General features: G+C 65.6%; 2 protein-coding genes, 2 long non-coding RNA genes and 2 other non-coding genes across 7 annotated transcripts; 3 read left to right on the forward strand and 3 right to left on the reverse strand.

Moving 5' to 3' along the window:
- Positions 1-1279: 1279 nt before the first annotated feature.
- Positions 1280-4565, reverse strand: LOC122233102. 2 transcript variants are annotated; one of them, XR_006210563.1, is made up of 3 exons: positions 4019-4565; positions 1742-3141; positions 1280-1602 (listed from the first exon to the last, which is right to left on the reverse strand). XR_006210563.1 is itself a non-coding variant. In XM_042964468.1 (2 exons), exon 2 carries the CDS (start codon positions 3084-3086, stop codon positions 2013-2015), a length of 1074 nt encoding a protein of 357 aa, XP_042820402.1. In that variant the 5' UTR covers positions 3087-3141; positions 4019-4565; the 3' UTR covers positions 1280-2012. The 2 variants fall into 2 exon arrangements, 1 of the variants encoding a protein (XP_042820402.1); XM_042964468.1 differs by having other exon boundaries at positions 1280-3141.
- Positions 4566-4826: 261 nt separating this feature from the next.
- Positions 4827-7994, forward strand: LOC102955377. Its single transcript, XR_446743.3, has 4 exons — positions 4827-5359; positions 5701-5790; positions 6484-6595; positions 7299-7994. It is a non-coding gene; the product is annotated as an uncharacterized LOC102955377 (long non-coding RNA).
- LOC122233336 lies at positions 5491-5624 on the forward strand. The gene has a single exon (XR_006210895.1). It is a non-coding gene; the product is annotated as a small nucleolar RNA SNORA17 (small nucleolar RNA).
- Positions 6656-6791, forward strand: LOC122233334. Its single transcript, XR_006210893.1, has one exon. It is a non-coding gene; the product is annotated as a small nucleolar RNA SNORA43 (small nucleolar RNA).
- Positions 7995-8964: 970 nt separating the features above from the next.
- On the reverse strand, positions 8965-17386 carry DIPK1B (divergent protein kinase domain 1B). Its single transcript, XM_042964568.1, has 5 exons — positions 17250-17386; positions 13815-13949; positions 10998-11105; positions 10710-10886; positions 8965-10135 (listed from the first exon to the last, which is right to left on the reverse strand). Exons 1-5 carry the CDS (start codon positions 17310-17312, stop codon positions 9326-9328), a joined length of 1293 nt encoding a protein of 430 aa, XP_042820502.1. The 5' UTR covers positions 17313-17386; the 3' UTR covers positions 8965-9325.
- Positions 15961-17082, reverse strand: LOC122233129. The gene is made up of 3 exons (XR_006210602.1): positions 17027-17082; positions 16276-16365; positions 15961-16184 (listed from the first exon to the last, which is right to left on the reverse strand). It is a non-coding gene; the product is annotated as an uncharacterized LOC122233129 (long non-coding RNA).
- Positions 17387-17685: the final 299 nt, after the last annotated feature.

The following is a 17685-nucleotide window of genomic DNA, read 5'->3' on the forward strand; positions in this document are numbered from 1 at the left end:
GTGTGTGTGTGTGTGTGTGTGTGTGTGTGTGTGTGTCTGTGTGTCTGTGTGGAAGGAGGGGTCGTGTGTGGAGGGCCCACCCGAGCAGGTGCAGGCTGATGAAGGGGTCAGATGCCTGGTGGGCAGGTCAGGCTCACATCCCCGTCAAGGCTGGAATGGAGGGACAGGGTGTGCTGGGGTGGCCCTCTTGTCCCCAAGGTTCATCCCGAGCCCTGCTGGTGGATGTCACTGTGTCCCAGGGGCAGGTCTGTGCACATTCAGGTCTGTGTCCAATCTGGGAGCCACAGGTGGAGAGGGTGGAAGGACACTGAGGATGGCCGGGCACGGCTGTGATGTCTCTGGGACGGCCGCGGGTCACTGTCTTTACAGAAATCAACCGATGAAATCGGGAAACGTCTGGCCGAATCCCATTATACCTGCCGTAGAGAGTTGTGCGTGTGCCCCGTCGCCCAGGAGGGCCACCCTGGACCCAGGGAGAGAGTGGCCGCACGGAGGTCTCTGGAAGCAGGGCCTAGAGTTGGCCTGGGAAGGCCTCCTTCACCGCCCTGGCCCTTCCACAGGGTCCTGGTTCACCGGTCCTGGGATCAGGACCCGGAGCCCCGGAGCCAGAGCCCGAGGGTGAGAAGGCTGGGGTGGGAGATGTGTGTTCAGGGGGCCTGGGCGGTGCTGGGCCACCCAGGGAGGAGCCCCCGGGGGCTGGTGTGGGGCCAGGAGCAGAGACTGAGAGCCCGGGCTGCGGCCTGCAGGGGGGCAGAGGTTCTGGTGTGGGTTCCTGGCCGCGGCTTCTCAGGGAGGCTCTGGGGTGAGTTGTGTCTCTGCAAAGGCCCCTGGAGAGGCCGGCGCTGGGTGGGGGGGGGACCTTCCCTCCTCTCACCCTGAGGCCTTGGAGCCGCCGCAACCATCACTGTGTTTCCTTCTCAAGAGTCCGGGGCAGGAGCAGAAGCCGGTGCGGCTCCAGAGCCCGGCCCAACGGCATCGGGGTCCTCGGCGTCTCTGCAGGCAGGGGTGGAGTCTGAGGCGACTCCTGCAGGGGCTGGAGAGCCAGCAGGTGACCTGGGACCTGTGCAGGGACAGCAGGCACCTGAGCAGAGTCAGCTGGGTCCTGCTTCTGTTCTTGCCTCTGCTGCTGTCACAGTTCCCGCTGCCGCTCCCAACTCTGTTCCTGTCACTGCCCTTCTCCCCGCCCCTCCCAATGCCCTTCTCCCCACTCCTGCCCCTGCCCCTGCCACTGCCCTTCTCCCCGCCCCTCCCAATGCCCTTCTCCCCACTCCTGCCCCCGCCCCTGCCACTGCCACTGCCCTTCTCCCCGCCCTTGCCCCCGCCCCTGCCACTGCCCTTGCTCCCACATGGATGCCAGCCACAAATGAAGGGCCTGAAGGCTCTCACAGGGTGTTTCTTCTATATCTAATTGTTGTTCCATTCCCGGGCCATGACCCCCCACCAGAATGTCTCTTCCTCTTCTACCTTATCCTTTCTCTCCTCTTCTGTTTAGCTGTTACTTTATTTGTTCATTGTTTCCTTATAATCCACATTAATCTTCAATAAAAAATTTTTGTTCGTTTTACATTGTGCAATTCCTGAGCACTGGGTACGCTCACAACGCTGTGAACCACGCAACAGAATTTTGTTGTAGAATATCTCAGTCCCCAAGGGTCACCGTGTACCCGGAGCCCTCACTCCCCATTCGTGCCCCTCCAGCCCCTGCGAATCCCCAGTCTGCTTTCTCTCCATGTTCCGTTACCTACTATGGAGGTTTCCTTCAAGTGGAATCTCGCCAGAGATACCTTTGGGTCTGAACCAACTTTTCAGACAAGAAAGATTCATTTTCGTACTTTGTGTTCGTTTGAAATAGACTCTTTCTCCTTTGATATTGAAATCGCAATGGATTAAAGATTAGGTGGGAATATGGAGGCCCCTTCGGTGACAATGGTCTTGGGGTGGAGACCCCTGTGCGTGCTGTGACACCACAGCCTGACGCCAGCCAGGACAGGGCTGGTCCTCCCGTGGCCCAATCACAAACTGGGAGATGCATAAGGCTGGACGGTCACAACACAGACGGGAGAGCATCCCTCACGACCCAGGGCCAGAAGGTCCACAGGCCTCTGTGCCAAATAATGCACCAAAGCCAGTGTGTTCCCTGGGATGGAGGCCAGACCCGTCCCAGTCCAAGGGAGGCGACCCCCATGGGAGCAGGCGTCAGAGATGCGGGGCATCCCGGGGAGGGACTCGGGCAAGTGAAACCCAAAGGAGGCAGCGGTGGTCACCTTCAGAGGGGCAGGTTTCTGGTCTGGGGACCAGCAGCCCAGGTGACACGTGAGGAAGCAGAGGCCCCAGCCGATCCCCAGCGAGAAGTGTGACAGGCTCCCCTCTCTGGGACAACAGAGCGCAGCTCCCATCCACGCCGCAGGCACAGACCCTCCCCCAGCAGAGCTGGTCCCAGGATCAGCAGAGAAACCCTGGCGCAGTTTCTCAAAGGTGTTGTTTTGGGGGTGTTCATCATAGCAGTGGTGGACATAAGGGATTGGGAACAGTGATGGGACCCTTGGTTCTGGTCCACGTTGGGGAGAGAAATGAGTTGAGCAGTAGAGTGGGTGTGAGGTCTCTAAGTGTGGAGTGGGAGACCTAGGGGTCATCTCCTGTAAGACCCATTGTCTGTGTCCAGGATGTGACCTGCCAGCCCAAAGCCAGCTCCACCAGCAAAGGCCCTCCAGCCTTTTCCTGGGGCTGCAGAGACCGGAGTGAGTGAAGAGAAGCCTCACTGCCGGGGGTCCCCTCCCAGCCAGGCTGCTGGACGCAGCGAGCACCTGAGCTGGATACGGGGACGCAGGGGAGCCTCCTTCTGGCATCGGCGGCCCAGACCCGCCGTTCCGTGGTCCCAGTCCGGGCTCCACCGTTGCGAAACCGGGCGGCCTGGGCAAGGTTGTTAACCCTGGGGCCTCGGTTATCGTCCGACTGTGGACAGGACACTCCCCGTGCATCCGCTCAGATGGGCTGCGACCATTCCAGAAGGCAAAACAGATGTAAAGCTGGATGGGATCTGGCCCGTTTGGGGACAGAGGGGGCTCCACGGCTCGCCTTCCTCGCATCTGCCCAAGAGGCTCTCAGGCCACAGCACCGATCAGGCAGTTGATGTGAACCTGACTACATGGGAGACAGAAACGCAGCCCTCAGTGCAGCTGCCACAGGAAGTGTGCCGCTGAGCAGGGGACTGGTGGGGAGGGGGGTGCAAGGATGGCCCTGCCCCCTCCAGGCGGGGCAGTAGGAGCTGCCTTCTGGTGCTTGGAGGAAGTGGCATGCCGCTTCCCTTTCGGCCAGTGTGGGGTCCCGGTCATCCTGCGTGGGGTGTTCTCGGTGGGCAGGAACAAACCCAGGGCTTCCCCTACTCTTGAGGTATGTCTTCAGCTTCCTGAGCTCAAGCTCTGAGCAGGGACCCTCCCTGGAACTGGGGGGACCATGGGTGCCAAGCTCTGGGATGTGGCAAGGCCTGCTGGCACTCCCCCTGATCCCCAGATGCTGTTTGAGAAGGTGGCACCCTGCCACCACCTGGGCTCCATCTGGTCCCAGTGGGACAAAAAGGGAAACGGGCAGCTGGCTCCCACGGTCAGTGCCACGGTCACCCAGGTCAACAGCGTGGCCTGCTGCTTCAAGGACCAGAGTGTGACGGCCGGGCACAGGGCCGGGGTGCTGGAGCACTGGATCCGAGTGGCCAGAGCGTAAGAAACTCCTCTTTTCCTCAGAGTTTGGCCTCCAGCTGGAGTTGGCTGGTCCCTCCCACTGGGACGGAGCCTCCCGCAGGCTGTTAGGTAAATGGGGAGCGGGGAGGGTGTACTTCCTTCCCCAAAGCAGCCCAGAGCTGCCCAGAGCTGCCCAGAGCGCTCACAGCCAAATCGAGCTTGCGGCAAAAATGGACATGCCTGGGGCGGGCCAGGTCTGGGGGCACCCTGGGACTCCCCACTCTGCCCCCAGGGCACGGTAGCATTCTTCGTGGATCTGTCCTCAGTCCCCAGCAGTAACTTACCCTGACTTGACCCCGGCTCCACAGGCCACGCCCCATCGGCCCCAGTTAGCGGTAATTTGTTAGCTGGGGAGAAGCACCAGGAGGCTAATGAATCCCTGGAGGGTCCTTCCCGACCCGACCCCAGAAGCTTCCAGGTGCAGGAGGAAGCAGAGGGGCGCTGCCTGGTGCCCTAGCGGCCCCGCCCCGCTCGGCGAGAGGCCGAGCCCAGGAGACCCCCGCCGAGGGGGTGAAGGCGGCGCTCCCCGCAGGGGATCCTCCTGAGGGCCACCCCCCGCCGCCCGGCAGAGGCTCAGCCTAGCCTCGCAGAGAGGAGGCCCCAGGTTCGGGGCCGCTCTCGGGGTGCGGGACAGGTGCTTTGCACAGATCGATTCCTGCAATCCTGCCCCCCCACGGGACGTAGGTCACCGGATCTCCGTTTCGCAGGCTCGCACTCTCCAGGAGGAGGACCCGGGGCTGCCGCCCGCAGCGGACCGAGCCGGGGGCGCCGGCAGAGAGTGGGAGCTCCAGCCGGTGGGGCCTGGCTGTCTCTGGGGACGGCTCCCGGGGAGCGACAGGCGGCAGCAGAGGCCGGAAGACTCCGCTAGGGGGCGCTGCGGCGGCGTGCTGGGGACGGCGCGGTTTGGCCCTCGCGGGCCGCCGTACGCACTATAAAAGGCGCGTCGCGCGTGCGCGCGTCCTTTCCGGGCGGTGGCGGCGTCTCCGCGTGGTGCGCGCGGCCTGGTTCCCGGAGCCCCGGGCGCCCGCCGCCCCGCCAGGGCCTCGCCAGCCGTGACCCGAGCTGCGGCCGTGCGCCCCCGGTGCCGGGCCGACCGCGGGAGGGACGGCGGGCCCCGGGCCAGGCGCCGGGTGGGTCCGGACCTTGCTGAGCGCCCGCCGCCCTCCCTCGTGGGTTGGGACCCGTAGAAAGTGGCCTCCCGCTTCTGGCCACGCGTTGTTTTTGCTTTAAAAAGCGGGTCGGCTGCCCCTCATTCCCTGGTCGGGTGTGGCCGAAAGGCGGCTTCCGAAGCGCGGTGGTGTGAATGCCGCTGCTTAGCCGGGGGCCCGGTGGGAGCAGGCATTCCTAGACCTGGTCCGCGGGCTCCATACGCGGCCAGCCAGTGACCTTAGTTTTCCACACTCGAGTTAGGCGGGGACCGGGGAGGGGGACAGTAAATGGGTTTTGGGGGTTCCTGGCCACGCGTAGGCCTGGTGGCAGGGTCTCTGGACGCCGAATGCAAGCGGAACAGCCCACGAGAAGTGGCTCCTTGTGGGTTCGCCGGGGTTTTAGAAAGGGCTGCTTTCCTTTTTCTCTAGGGAGTTTGCTAGAGACCGAGCACCTGGGAGGGCGTCCTGGGGTCTCAGGTGAGTCGACACGGAGGCGCTGGAACAAGGCCGCCCCGACGTGTGATGTGGTTTTCTGATCGGGGCCAGTCCACCGTCCACGTGGTCAGGGGAATAACCCTTGAGTTGCTGGTGTTCCCGGCACAGAGCTCACTGCCCCCAGAGGCGTTGCAGGTGTGGCTGCGTTTGTGTCACATTTGTGTCATTCGGCGGCAGAGAGAAGGGAGGCTTGTCTACGCCCAGCGTTCGGGCTGCAGAACGTCTGGATGATTAATAGTCTGACAACGGACGGGGAGCTAGATCGTAGATGTGCTTCCTGGCACCCTGGAGCCTCGCGTGAAAGCCCTTCCGTTGTGTCGCAGCTCTTGGGTGGCCTCGGTTGGTGAGGCGGTCCGGCCTTTGACAGCAGGAGGTAGGAGTGGGTCGCTGACAAGCAGAGATGAGCAGAAGAGGTGAGTGGATTTCAGGTAGGCTGACCTGCTGAAGGGCTGAGGGTTCCCCGTCCCAGGGGATGAAAACAACGAAGGCACCTGAAGTTTCCTTCGGGGGAGACCGAGCACCGGCACCTAACCGTTAACCTGCTTCAAATGACTCGGTCAGAGCGTCAGCGTGCTCTGCCTCCTGCAGCAAGTTGGATGCGCTGCGCAGCCAGAAACTCAAGCGGTCAAGTTGCAGGGTTCTGACAATGCGGAGACGGTGGCACAGGCCGGCCATCCTCGCTTTCTCCAGTTTTAGGAATTGCAGGGCACTGTTTCCTGGCCCGTCCCCTGGTTTGTGGCTTTCTGGTCCGTTGGTTAGTAGCTTTCGGGGTGGGGGGAGTGGGGGCGGGCAGCAACCCCTCAGGAAGGAAGGCCCTCCGGCTGCACTGCGGTCCCCCCGGCTACATCGGGCACTAAGGCGCCAGTGCGGGCTGCCCGTTGGGGCTCCTAAAGGTGACCGCAGAAAAGTTAAAAAGGATCACCTCGTCCGTAGCAGCCGGGGTTGTAAACATGAGTGACGGGCAGGACGAGAGACCGCTCGAAAGCGCCTCCGTGCCCCGCGCCTCGCCAGACGGCTGTCACAGTCCTGCAGAGGTAGAGGCTGGCGTCTGACTTGGTAACGGTAATAATGGCGGCCAACTTTACACGGTGATTTTTGGGGGTCAGGGTATTTGTTCCTTAATCCAGGAAGGAAGGGGACTGCCAGCCTGTGCACGTGGGCCAGAATAACACCGTCACCGTCCAGACCGAGGTGGAGAGGAGACGCTGGCCCCACCAGGTGAGGTGTTACCCCCCGCCTCCTCGCTGGGGGTCGGGAAGGGGGGGTGGCTGTGCCCCTCAGACGCCGGGCCTCCCGGCACCACAGACACAGCTTCTCTGCTGCACCTGTGACGTTGGGGCAAAGAGGAAGCGGCTATTTCTACGCTCAGTGCTCAGAACCGTGGGCACTAAGAATGGTTTGTAGCCGAACATGCCTCCGGGCTTCTAGCCGGGAACGCTGAGCAGGGCACCAGCCGCTTTGCTCTTCGGGTTCTCGGGTGTAAGAGGACCCTCGTCACGGGGGGGCGCATGGAGGTGAGCATGTGGCCGGCCTTTGGCCCACTGGGACTGACCAGGAGAGGGTCTCCCTCTTGGAAGCGATCGTTCTGTAGGTCTGTCTGGGGAGGGCTTTCTGGAGGCCTTTGGGCGTGTGTGTTTTGCACTCCCGGCTGCTACGAGTGGCTGGGGCTTCTAAGCCCTGCGCCCCCACACCCTGCTCTAAGGACCCTTGAGACCGCAGAGCAGGAGGCGGGCCTGGAGGGCGGGTGGGGGAACACCAGAGGGCCACACCTGGCTTTGTCCTGCCAAGGAGACGCCGCAGTGCCACCTAGAACCCTACGCGTGACCCTCCAGACCAGCGCGCTGGCGAGTGGAGGGGGGCGGTCTTGGTAAACGGCACTTGGGTAGCGGTTGTGACGAGGGCTGCCCTGCCTTGTTTTCAGGTGGAGAGCCCAGCCGGCCCAGCCAGGCGAGATCCAGGCCGTCCGTTCAGGGTGAGACACTCCCTGATACAAAGCAGAGAAGTAGCAAGGTATTTTGCATTGCTTTCTGAAACGCTTCTGCAGTGTTGGCGTGTTGGAAAGCGGTCCTGTGTTGTGGGTCTGCGGGGCGAGGCGGGGAGTGTTGAACTGTTAATTGAGCCCCCTCTGACTGCAAAAACTCCAAGAAAAGTAAACGTGATTGAGAGCAGAGACAAGGGGTCAAGATCCATCGGGGGGCCAGGGCCTCCACTTTTGATGCAGTGATTGTTGGCAGAGCAGCCTCGCCTCTGCTTTCAGAGGAGGAGCCCCCGCTCGGAGGCCGCCCCGCGCGGGGGTCTCGGGTCCTCATTCTTCCTCCCCGGCCACTGCGTCCCGCGGGGAGCAAAGGCTTCGGCAGCAGAGGTTTCGAACTGCCCGGAGTCCGTGATTCTAAACTGCTGCTTGTGCCGCGTGCGGACTGTTTCCCCCGCACACAAGGGAGGAAAGTCCGGACGGGGAGAAGTTATTTCAACCAAGGTAGAACGGGTGCTAAGAACTAACACTGAAAACGCGGTAGGACGGCCGGAATTGGGAACAGTTTTAAGCAAACGGTGGTGAAGTAAGCTGAAGGATTTAATGCTTTTATGTTTCAATAAAACTGTTGCTCTGTTGGCAAAACTCGAGACTAAATCGGTCTTGAATAAGCCGTCTTGACTTGGCTTCTCCTCAGTCTGCTTAGCGGAGGCCCCGTGGCGACGGGGTGGGTGGGCGCACGCACCGGTGGGTATGGGGGTGGGGCGGCTTTGCTCCGCTGAGCTGCCACCTGGTTGTTTGACCGGGTGACATTTAGAGAAGGGCGTGGGCTGGGGTGTCAGCCCCAAGTTCCTGAGTCACTTCCCAGGCAGGGTTTTAAATAACCCCTTGGAGTTCAGCCTGCAAAAGCCCACGGCCTCGGGAGTTGTCCCCAGTGACCTGGGCAGGGAGGTGTGCTTACCCCAGCTCGCCAAGTCAGTCCCCAATTACTCTGTAGAGGTCTTGAAGCCGTGACCCCAGGACGAGAGAGGGAGCCACCTGCTCGCACCCTGGGGCTGGCTCCTGCCCCTTCCGTGGGGCAGGTGGCAGCCTGCAGATTCTCCGTTCCTTGCACAGGCCTGGGCTCCTCAACAGTGGGGACCCCGAGGGGCGGGGAGTGGTGCCAGGCTCCTGCAGCTTCTCTTTGGGGAGGGGCAGGGAAAATGCTAGACTCTCCCAGATAGTGGGTTTTCCACGTTGGGGTTCACTGAAATCCACCAAATTCCTCCAGTGTGTTCTGTGAGCCCGGCACCGCAGGAGGGGTGGTCTGGAGCCAGAAAATGGGCTGCTCGCCAGTAGCCGTGCAGAGCTGGGCTCCACGCTTCTTCCCAGAGCACCTTTGCCATTGCGCCGTAACCTCAGCAGTCTCGGTCCCATCCCCACCGCTCCTGCCCCCACCGCCACCCCCCCCCCCCAGGATGTGGCTGGGCTCTAGGAGACCCCAGCGCGATGCCCACTGAGGCCTTTTCCCACAGCTAGGCCCTGGGGGCCACGTGTCTTCCATCCGCAGCCCCCACTTCTGAGCCTGGGTGGCTGACAGTCGGTCTAGGGTCCAGGGTAAAGGACTCCGGGGCACTCACAGAAAAGCTGTTTATTTACATCACGAGTCCTTAAAGGTAACAAAACCTTGGGAGGGTCCTTCAGCCCCTGGTGGTCAGGCTCCGGGTACTCCCGTCCTGCTCCCCCGCCCCCACCCCAGCCTCCCGGTCCAGCTCAACAGCCCCTCTGTCTGGTCGTGGGGTCTGGACAGCTGGGAAGGCGGGGGGTGGGGGAAGGGCTCCACACCACCTCCCGGGCTTCTGTGCAGACCGGCCCGGCCGCTTGGCCAGGCCCCCTCCCTGCCTGGGTCCTGGCCCGGGCCTCTTCGTCAGGGTGAAGAGGGGGGAGTGGCTCGCTAGGGCCCCGGGCGCCCCCTGGTGGGCGGGAGGGCGGCGCCCTCAGGAGTACTTGGTGTTGGAGATCTCCTTCCAGAGCAGGGTCTTGAGGTGGCTCAGCACCAGGGAGTGGTGCGCCTCCACCTGGCTGGCCAGCCCGCTCAGCGTGGTGCAGGTGCGCAGCTGCTTGCCCAGCTCCTCGCGCAGGTCGGCGGGGGCGCCGGGCAGCAGGTAGTCCCGCAGCAGCTCGCACACCTTGGCCAGGTTGGGCTGGATGAGGTCGCCCTTGCACTGGCGCATGAGCTTGTCGCAAGGGGCCCTGCAGTCCCGGCCGTACGTGCAGTCCGCGCTGTGCTCGCAGTGGCGGCCCCGCAGGAAGCGGCGCACGGCGGCCTCGGGCGCCACCTGCTGCAGGTCGGCCATCTTGAAGTCGTACTTGGCCGTGTAGCCCACGTTGGCCAGCGTGGTCTCGCACATGTAGAAGGTCCCGTAGGCCCCGTGGAAAAGCTCCTCCACGAACTCCAGGAGCCCGATGGCGATCTTGGCCCTCCAGGGCCACGCGGGCCCCAGCCACTGCTGGAGGGCCGTGTGCAGGGCGGAGGGCAGCAGCGGGCGCAGGAGGGGCGGGAGAGCGGCCCCGTGCCAGGAGCCGTGTGGGACGCCCTCGGTGACATAGAGGTCCCCACAGGAGCCCAGCAGCCTGGAGGCGTGGTCCTCCTGCAGGGACAGCAGCAGCAGAAACTCGTTCCGCTGCAGCAGGGCCCACACCGACTTGGCCTCCGCCAGGGACACCCTGCTGTCCTTGTTGAAGTCCGCCATGAGCAGGACCCGCCCGACCAGCGCCGGCAGGGACGGCAGGTCCCCCAGGTTCGCCTGACATCGGAGACCAAGGGACAGGGAAACCGAGTCATTTCGGGGCCCGCGGGCTTGACCTCATGGTGGGTTTCTAGGCTGGCAGGACGCCAGCCTTGACCTACTTGGTTCAGCCCCTGGGACCCCGTGCATCGGCCAGCTTGGGAGAGCCCGTCCAAGCGCACACAAGCAGGAGGGGACGGCCCAGGGATGTGGGAAGACCTCTCACCACCTCCTGGGAGCCCTCCCTGGCCACTGGCACACCTTCATTTCTCCAGGAGCTGTTCCTGGGGCTTTCTGGTCTCCACTGGTGCTCAGGGAGCTTGGGAGTGGGCACCTCGGCACACAGGTGAGAGGTGTGCTGGGCCGGCGGCTTCTCATCTGCTCCCACCCACCCCCACCTTCCATGCACACACAGCTCCCTGCTCCCCCCACAGATGCCCCGGGCCAGGGAAGGGGTCCTCTGCACCCAGGGGGTGGCCCCCTGAGCAAGCCAGACCCCTGTCTGGTGGGTAGCCCCGACCCAGCCTGCCTCCTGCCCTGTGCACACATTCCTGGGGTCAACTCCACACCCAACTCGCAGGAGCCAACTGACCTTGAGAAAACTGAGGGTCATCTCTCGGAACTCCTTAATCGAGGTGCCCCGTGTGGGCTTGTCAAACAGTACCAGCTCCTGCCGGGGGGCCGCGTCCGACCTGGCCTTGGAGTCGAGGCCCTCGTCGATGCCACACTTGATGGTCACCTCCTTGCCCTGCCACAGCCCGCTGTATACCTGGGTGGGGCCAGAGGAGCCCTCTGTGCAGACGTCGGGGCGGGGGGGGGGGGGGGGGATGACAGCGGAGGGCCTGCCCCACACCCGACCCTGCGACCCCGCTGGGCTTACCTGCCGGCCGGGAACAGAGGAGAGGCAGGCCCTCCACTCCACCTTGTGCAAGTTGCACAAGTCCTGGCAGATGGAGCCGGAGATGATGCCCTTGCGGTACTGGTCACACTGCGGGTGGGGACACCAGGGAGCCGCCTGAGGAGGCGGGGCCCCTCCCAGGCCGAGTCCTCACCCCATCATCCACGTGGGGCACCCCGGGTGGGCAGCTCGAGGCCCCACCACACCTGCCAGGTGCCCCCTGGTTCTCAAGCCACACCCCCTCCGGGAGGGCACCACCACTGCAGCCTCCGGCCACACCTGAGGCTCAGCGGAGGGCCCAGGCACCGCCCGGAGCAGCTGGCAAGGGCCTCTGCTCACCGCGGCCTGAGAGCTGCCCCCCCGCCACCCAGCCCCCCACCTGCCAGGTCTGGGAGTCTGCTGCTCCCTGGCGTGGGCCCCGCCTCTGCCCCGAGGGCGGCGTACAGGGAGCCTGGGGGCCAGCTGGGGGCACTGGCGCGGCCCCTCCCCGTGTCCGTCACCCGGGGCTTAGCCAGACCCACAGCCAGTCAGCCGCTCGCAGCGATGACCAGGTTGGGCCCCCTCCTTTGCGGCCCCCTGAAGGCCGGGGGTCTGGGCCGACCCTGAGGAGGGTGGGAAAGCTCAGCGGTGACGGAGTGCGGCCCTTCCCCCCCCCCCCTCAGGCGGGAGGTGCGGCCATCTGGAGCACTGGAGCTTGTGGGGTGCATTCCTGGAAGTGCCTCACCGTTGCCATGGAGCCCAGGCCCTTGCCGAGCCGGGCTTGGAGGAAGGAGAGCGAGGCGCCCAAAGTGCGGGGGGGGGGGGGGGGAGGGCGGGCAGGCCCGGGGACAAAACCCAGAGGCCGCAGCTCAGCTCGGGGAGCCGGGAAGGAGGGTCCGTGCCGCGGCGCCACGCAAACGATGCCGTCATCAAGATGGCAAAAGAAAAGAAGATCCCATTCGCCCACCTCGTAGGGACGCCCTCCGCCACGAGGGGTGTGACCCCCCAGAACCCCACGGAACTGCAGAGCCTTGGAGGTGGGTGGGCGGGGGCGCACTGCCCTCTGGGCCCGGGGAGGGGCTCCCACAGAGGCTGAGGGGGCAGCGTGTCGCCTCGCCTCCCAGCCTGCTTCCCACCTGCACACGGGCCGCGGCAGGGGCTCAAAGCTAGTACCGACCCGACAGCCAGAGGCCGCGGAGAACCTGACCCGAACTCCTGCCCGTGGCCCTGCCGCGTGGTCGTGCACACGCTGTGGGGCCTGTGCGAGACAGAAGATACCCCCACGAGGCAGAAACGTCCTCATGGACTGAGGGCCAGGCGCTCAGCAGCCGAGAGACCCTGGGGGAGGGTGGGGGGATGGAGGAGCTACAGTCCCCCTTGTTGGGAGAGGGGCAGTCCCCTGCTGGTCCCCCAGCGGACCCTCTAGTTGGCTGCTCCCTGTACCCCTAGGCCAGATCCCCAACCCTCACCTCCTGCCCGATCTCCCTGCCCCACCCACCACCCTCACCCCAGCCACCCTGCATCCCCCCACAACCCTCACCACAGGCCTCCCAGGGCCCCAGGTCGCCTGCCCTGCACCTGGCTCCCCGGGCCCATCCTGGCCCTCCCCAGCCCCACCGAGCTGTCCACACAGCAGGGCCTCTCCCCACCCAGAGCCCTCCCCCCACCCCCCCCCCCCCCCCGTCTGCCCTTGTGTGTCCCTGGACCCCCTGGACCGTGAGGGCAGAGCCCTGTGTCTGGTGCCCAGCTCAGGCCTGGCTCCTGGAGGCCACCGAGAACAGGCAGGAAATGGGAAAGCCGTTCCCCCAGCGTGGACACCGTGTCCTCGGGGCCCGGTGTTGGCCTGTCCTGAGGAGGTGCTTAACCAACACTCTTGAAAACCCCATCACATGGGTTCTCCCACCTCCGGACCCCCCACTCCCTCCCTACTGCCACGTCTGGACCTTCCCAGTTGGGGCCCCTGGGGGCTCTGGGCCAGAGCTGGCCTGCCTGAGCCCTCCCGTGGCCAGCTTCAGCCCCACACAGGACCCCCCCACCGCCGGAAACAAGGCCCCCTTCATCTTCCAGGCTGCCCGGCTGCGGTGGGGCAGGTGCAGAGCCCCGAGTTCCTGATGCTCCGGGGTGGGTCCTGCAGGCCCATCGAGGGGGCGGCAGTACCCTGGCCACCCGCTCGCCAGGGGCTCCAGACTGCCCGGGAGAAGGCCAGGCAGTGTGCCGAGGGGGGTCAGAAGAGCCTGGGGCTTGTCGGTGCCCCGTGGGCTGGCGCGGCCCCTACCTCCCGCCCGAGTCACCGAGTGTCCACAGAAGCAGGACGTGAGCTAGGCGTGCACACACGAGTCTGCGTGCCTTCACGTGTATGAGCACACGCAAGCTCGTCACGCCCCTCCCCTCCCACGCACACCCACAAACATACACGCTCATGAGTGGCTCACACACGTCACGTTCCCTGAGGCCACAGGCAGTGACCGCCCCCCCCCCCACCACCACCACCACCACGGGAGGCTCTGAGGACCATGCCTCACAGCCTCCCTTAGCGAGGGGCCCTCGAGGCCACCCACACTGTCCATCCCAGTCTCCCTGCTGAAAGGCCTCCCCCCAGACCTCTGTGAACGCGCCCAGCCGCCAGCCCGTGCCCTCCTGCACACCTGCACTGGCGTCCCCACAGTCCCCCCCTCCCCGCCACCCCGTCTCTTCCGCAGCCAGCCAGAGACGGCTTTGCACGGCGCTCCTGGGCCCACCTGAAAGCCCACCCTGCTGGCGTCTTGAGGGTCCAGGGCATGCCGCCCCCGGCCCCGCGCCAGCCCACGAGGCGACACTTACGATAACCACCTGGCAGACGTGCCCGCGGCAGAGCTCCGCGTAGGTCGAGTAGTGCACATACACCAGCCAGCTGCCCACAAAGATGCCCAGCCACACCAGGAAGACGTACTTGACCCGGAGGCCCGGGAGCCGGCCCTGGGGGGAGACAGGAAGCGCCACGTTCGGGGTGCGTTTACCTCCCCCTCCACGGACCCCGGCCTTCCCGGCCGACCCCACCCCCCACCCCCGGGGCCAGCACCCTGCCCGGCTCCGGCTTCCAAAGCTGCCCACCGCCCGGGGGCACTCCCTACGTCTCTCCTCCCCGTCTCCCTCCGCCCTCGGTGCACCCACTCCGGGCTGGGGGCCGCTGCCCGGTGCTCCCAGACTTTTAAATCACGCAGGCAGGCAAAAACAAATTTCAAACCGAAGGGACACCTAGAGTAGGCAAGTCTACTTTGACGAATAAAGAACTTTTTTGACAAATTCTCTCCCGTCTTGCCCTCATTTCATGACGTCGTAACCTCTGCACAAGGTCGAGGTGGAAAATCACCACCCGTGCACCCTGTCCTCTGACCGGTGGGCAGTTCAGCTGGGCCAGGGCCAGCACGGGGGACGGGGCTGGGGGGCGCTGGCACAGGGGGCAGGGTCTCAGCAGCCCCCACCCGGGGAGCCTGGAAGGGACACGACCTCGCACACCCACGAGAACGGCCGCATTGTCCCAAGGGCCGAAGAGAGACACAACCCAAGGGTCGACCGACCGGTGAGGGGGGAAACAAAACAGGGTCCGTCCACACCGTGGAACGTCATCCGCTCTTTAAAAGGCAGGGAATCCCAACACAGGCTACAACACGGATGAACCTTGAGATCACTGTCCTCAGATGAGCCTGTCACAGAAGGACAAGTCCTACAGGATCCACTCACAGGAGGCCCTGGAGGAGTCGGAGCCACGGACGCCGAGAGCGGGAGGGTGGGGCTGGGGGAGGGGAGGGTCTGTGTATAACAGGGCAGAGTCCAGTCTGGGAAGATGAACACGTTCTGGGGACAGACGGGGGGGACGGCTGTACGACCGCGTGAATGTGCCTGACGCCCCTGAACTGTGCCCTCAAAAATGGTAAAGATACTAAACTTCACATGGTGTGTATTTTCCCACAGTAAACAATAAATAAGATAAATAGCCCCTGCCCCCACTGCCAGAGGCCCTGTCCCAGATGTCTGGGGTGTGGGGGTTCAGCCCCCTCTGCCAGGTTTCCCCAGCTGATGAACAGAATCGCAGGACATGAGGGCCCCAGACCCTTGCACAAGCAGGTGGGCTGAGGGTTCGGTGTCCCACCCAGCTCCCAAACCCCTGGGTTCCAGGGACACCACCTCCCAGCCCCACCCCCTGCCCTGGCAGATCACAGGCCTCCCAGACCACCGTCCTAGAGCAGCCAACGGAGGGGATGGGGTTACCAATGTCTCAGTCGGGGCGGGGGGGTGAGCCCCAGAGAAAAGGGCTGGGACCCAGGGGGCCAGGAGAGCAGGAGGGCCCAGAGCTTCAGGTCCCCGTGCCCCCCCCCCACCTCCCTCCAGCCACACTACGTGCCCCAGGGCGGCAGCTCCAGTCCTCGTAGTCCGGGGTCCCGGCTAGCTGAAGGCTGGGGCTGGCGCTGAGAGACAGGGCCACCGGGTCTCCAGTGAGGACAGGGTGGGGGCCTCACCTCCCGATTCCCTGGCTCCCGCCCTGGGAGGGGCTGCGGCAGGAGGGCCCCGGGGAGCTCCAGGGGCCGCTGAGGGGCAGCAAGGACCAGGGAAGAACAGGAAGGCTTGGGCCTCAGCCCTCCTTGTCCCTGCCACCACATCTGCTTCCGTCACATTTGTTCAAAATGAAAAACAGGAAAGCAGAGAAACAGTGGATGGGGGGCCGGGAGCTGGGGGGGGTGTCGCTGTGGCAGGACAAGGTCAGAAGACTTCCGGCCGGCGGCACACAATGCCGTGAGGTGGCGGGAGCAGGGCCTTGGGTGGGCATTCAGCTCCCAGAGGGCCCTGAAGGCTGGCGGCAGGGGTCAGAGGTTGATGGGTAGGAGGAGGGCAGGCCGGAGCAGCGCTGGGCCTGGGGGGACCCGGGGCGGACCCAGGCACACGGGGTGACCGCGGGCCCAGGAGCCTGACTGCAGGGCCCAGCACAGAGAGCTCCTCAGCCCTGCCAGACTCCCTCCACGCTCTCCCAGTATGCGGTCCCCACGCACTGGGTCCTGGATGGGTTACATGGGTCCTTCCTCTAGGAGCCGTGCCTGCCCTCCAAGCGTCCCGTCTCCCACCAGCGAGTGAGCCCCTGGGGCAGGACAGGCTTACTCTTGGGCGAGTCCCATGCAGCTCCCCGATCCCACCTGGCCTCAGTTCCTAATCAAGCCACTTGGGGAGTAAGGAGAATCACTCAGGGGTCAGTAACAGCCACGTCACCCATGCACCAGCACCCCACGCGCACCATGGCACCAACCCTTACCTCTAGCCCAGAAGGATGTTTCACGGACAGGGAGACTGAGGCTCTGAATGTGGCCCCTTAATAGCAGGTGGGCGGGGCTGGCTCCAACCCCTGGGAACCAGACCATCCCAGTACCCAGGTCAAGCTCTGGGCCTCCTCTGCAGCAACCTGGTCAAGGCCCCTCCCTCAGGATGGGGGGGGGGGGCGGGGAGGGCACACCCCACTTCCCAGGCCTGGGGGTGCGCCCTCAGACCCCTCAGCTCCCATCTTGCCCAGGGCTGGGTGGAGACCAGGATGCACCCTGAGGCCCAGGTGGGCAGGGAGGGCGTCCCCCACAGACACAAAACCCGAAGGTTTCCTGACTCCCAGGCTTCTTCCCGGAGGGGACGGGAGGACAGCCAGGCCGGGGCCAAGGGCGCACCACGGCAGGGACCCTCTTGCCCCAGGACGGCCTGCGGAGGCCAGGGAGGTGTGGGCTGCTCCGAACAGGGCTGCGGAGGGCAGGTGCATTTCGGTCTCGGGGGTGGGCCTGGCCCCGACCACCCAAAGCAGCGGTGACAGGCTTCCCACCGAGGTTCCCAAGGCAGCCTGCGCTTCCCCCCCGCAGACAGCGGGCCCCCTGGCGGGGACGGAGACTCGTCCAAGGTCATGGTGGGGTCAGGGCACACCCCTGAGGTCGGGCCGGCTGGGAGACGACCCACGGGGAGGTTACGTCCTTCTGACGGCGTTTCTGCGGGTCCCAAGTTTTCCACAACAGGAAAACCAACCTCACCTCTTCCAAGTGAGGGGCCGGCGCGGACTCGGCGCGGTTTCCGGGCCTCTGGGAAGGGGGGTGGGGGAGGGGTCCCGCCCGTGGGGGAGGGGCTTCTGCGGCCCCGCGGGCCGGGGCGGCCACCCCGCTAGCCCCCGCCGGCCCGCGACGTCCCGACCCCAGCCCCTCCCAGCCCGCGGGCGGCACGGAGGCCGGGGTGGGGGGGGGGGTGGGGGGCGCCTACCTGCAGGCCCTTGGAGAAGGGGCAGAAGAGCGCCAGGTGCGCCAGGCGCCGCAGCCGCCGCATGGTGGGCACCCCGCGGGCGCGGGCCCGGCTCGGCTCGGCCTCAGCCCCGCGGGCCGGCCCGCAACGGCCGCCCTCCGCCGCCGCCTCCCCGCGCGCCCGCGCCCGCGCCCGCGTCCACGTCCACGCGAGGGCGCACTCCGCCGGTCGGCCCGGGCGGGGCCGCGAGCGCGAGCGCGGGCGCGGGCGCGGGCGAGGGGCGGGGGCGGGGGCGCGGGAGGAGGAGGGGAGGGGCGCCGGGAGAGAGCCGCGGGCGGGGGGAGGAGGGGAGGAGCGGCGGGGAGCGGCGGGGAGGGGAGGGGGCTAGCGGGGGAGGGGCGGATGGCGGAGGGGGCACCCGCGGCCCCGCCCCGGCCCCGCACCCCCGGGCTTTGGC

This window comes from Panthera tigris, chromosome D4 (genome assembly GCF_018350195.1).
Source record: "Panthera tigris isolate Pti1 chromosome D4, P.tigris_Pti1_mat1.1, whole genome shotgun sequence".
Taxonomy (NCBI): Eukaryota; Metazoa; Chordata; class Mammalia; order Carnivora; family Felidae; genus Panthera; species Panthera tigris.

Coding starts and splice junctions, on each gene's coding strand:
- DIPK1B (XM_042964568.1), bottom strand. CDS start 17,312: ATGCGGCGGCTGCGGCGCCTGGCGCACCTGGCGCTCTTCTGCCCCTTC. Junction 11,106..13,814: donor ACGTCTGCCAGGTGGTTATC/GTAAGTGTCGCC, acceptor CCCCACCCGCAG/TGTGACCAGTACCGCAAGGG. Junction 10,136..10,709: donor TGACCCTCAGTTTTCTCAAG/GTCAGTTGGCTC, acceptor CTCCGATGTCAG/GCGAACCTGGGGGACCTGCC.
- LOC122233102 (XM_042964468.1), bottom strand. CDS start 3,086: ATGCGAGGAAGGCGAGCCGTGGAGCCCCCTCTGTCCCCAAACGGGCCA.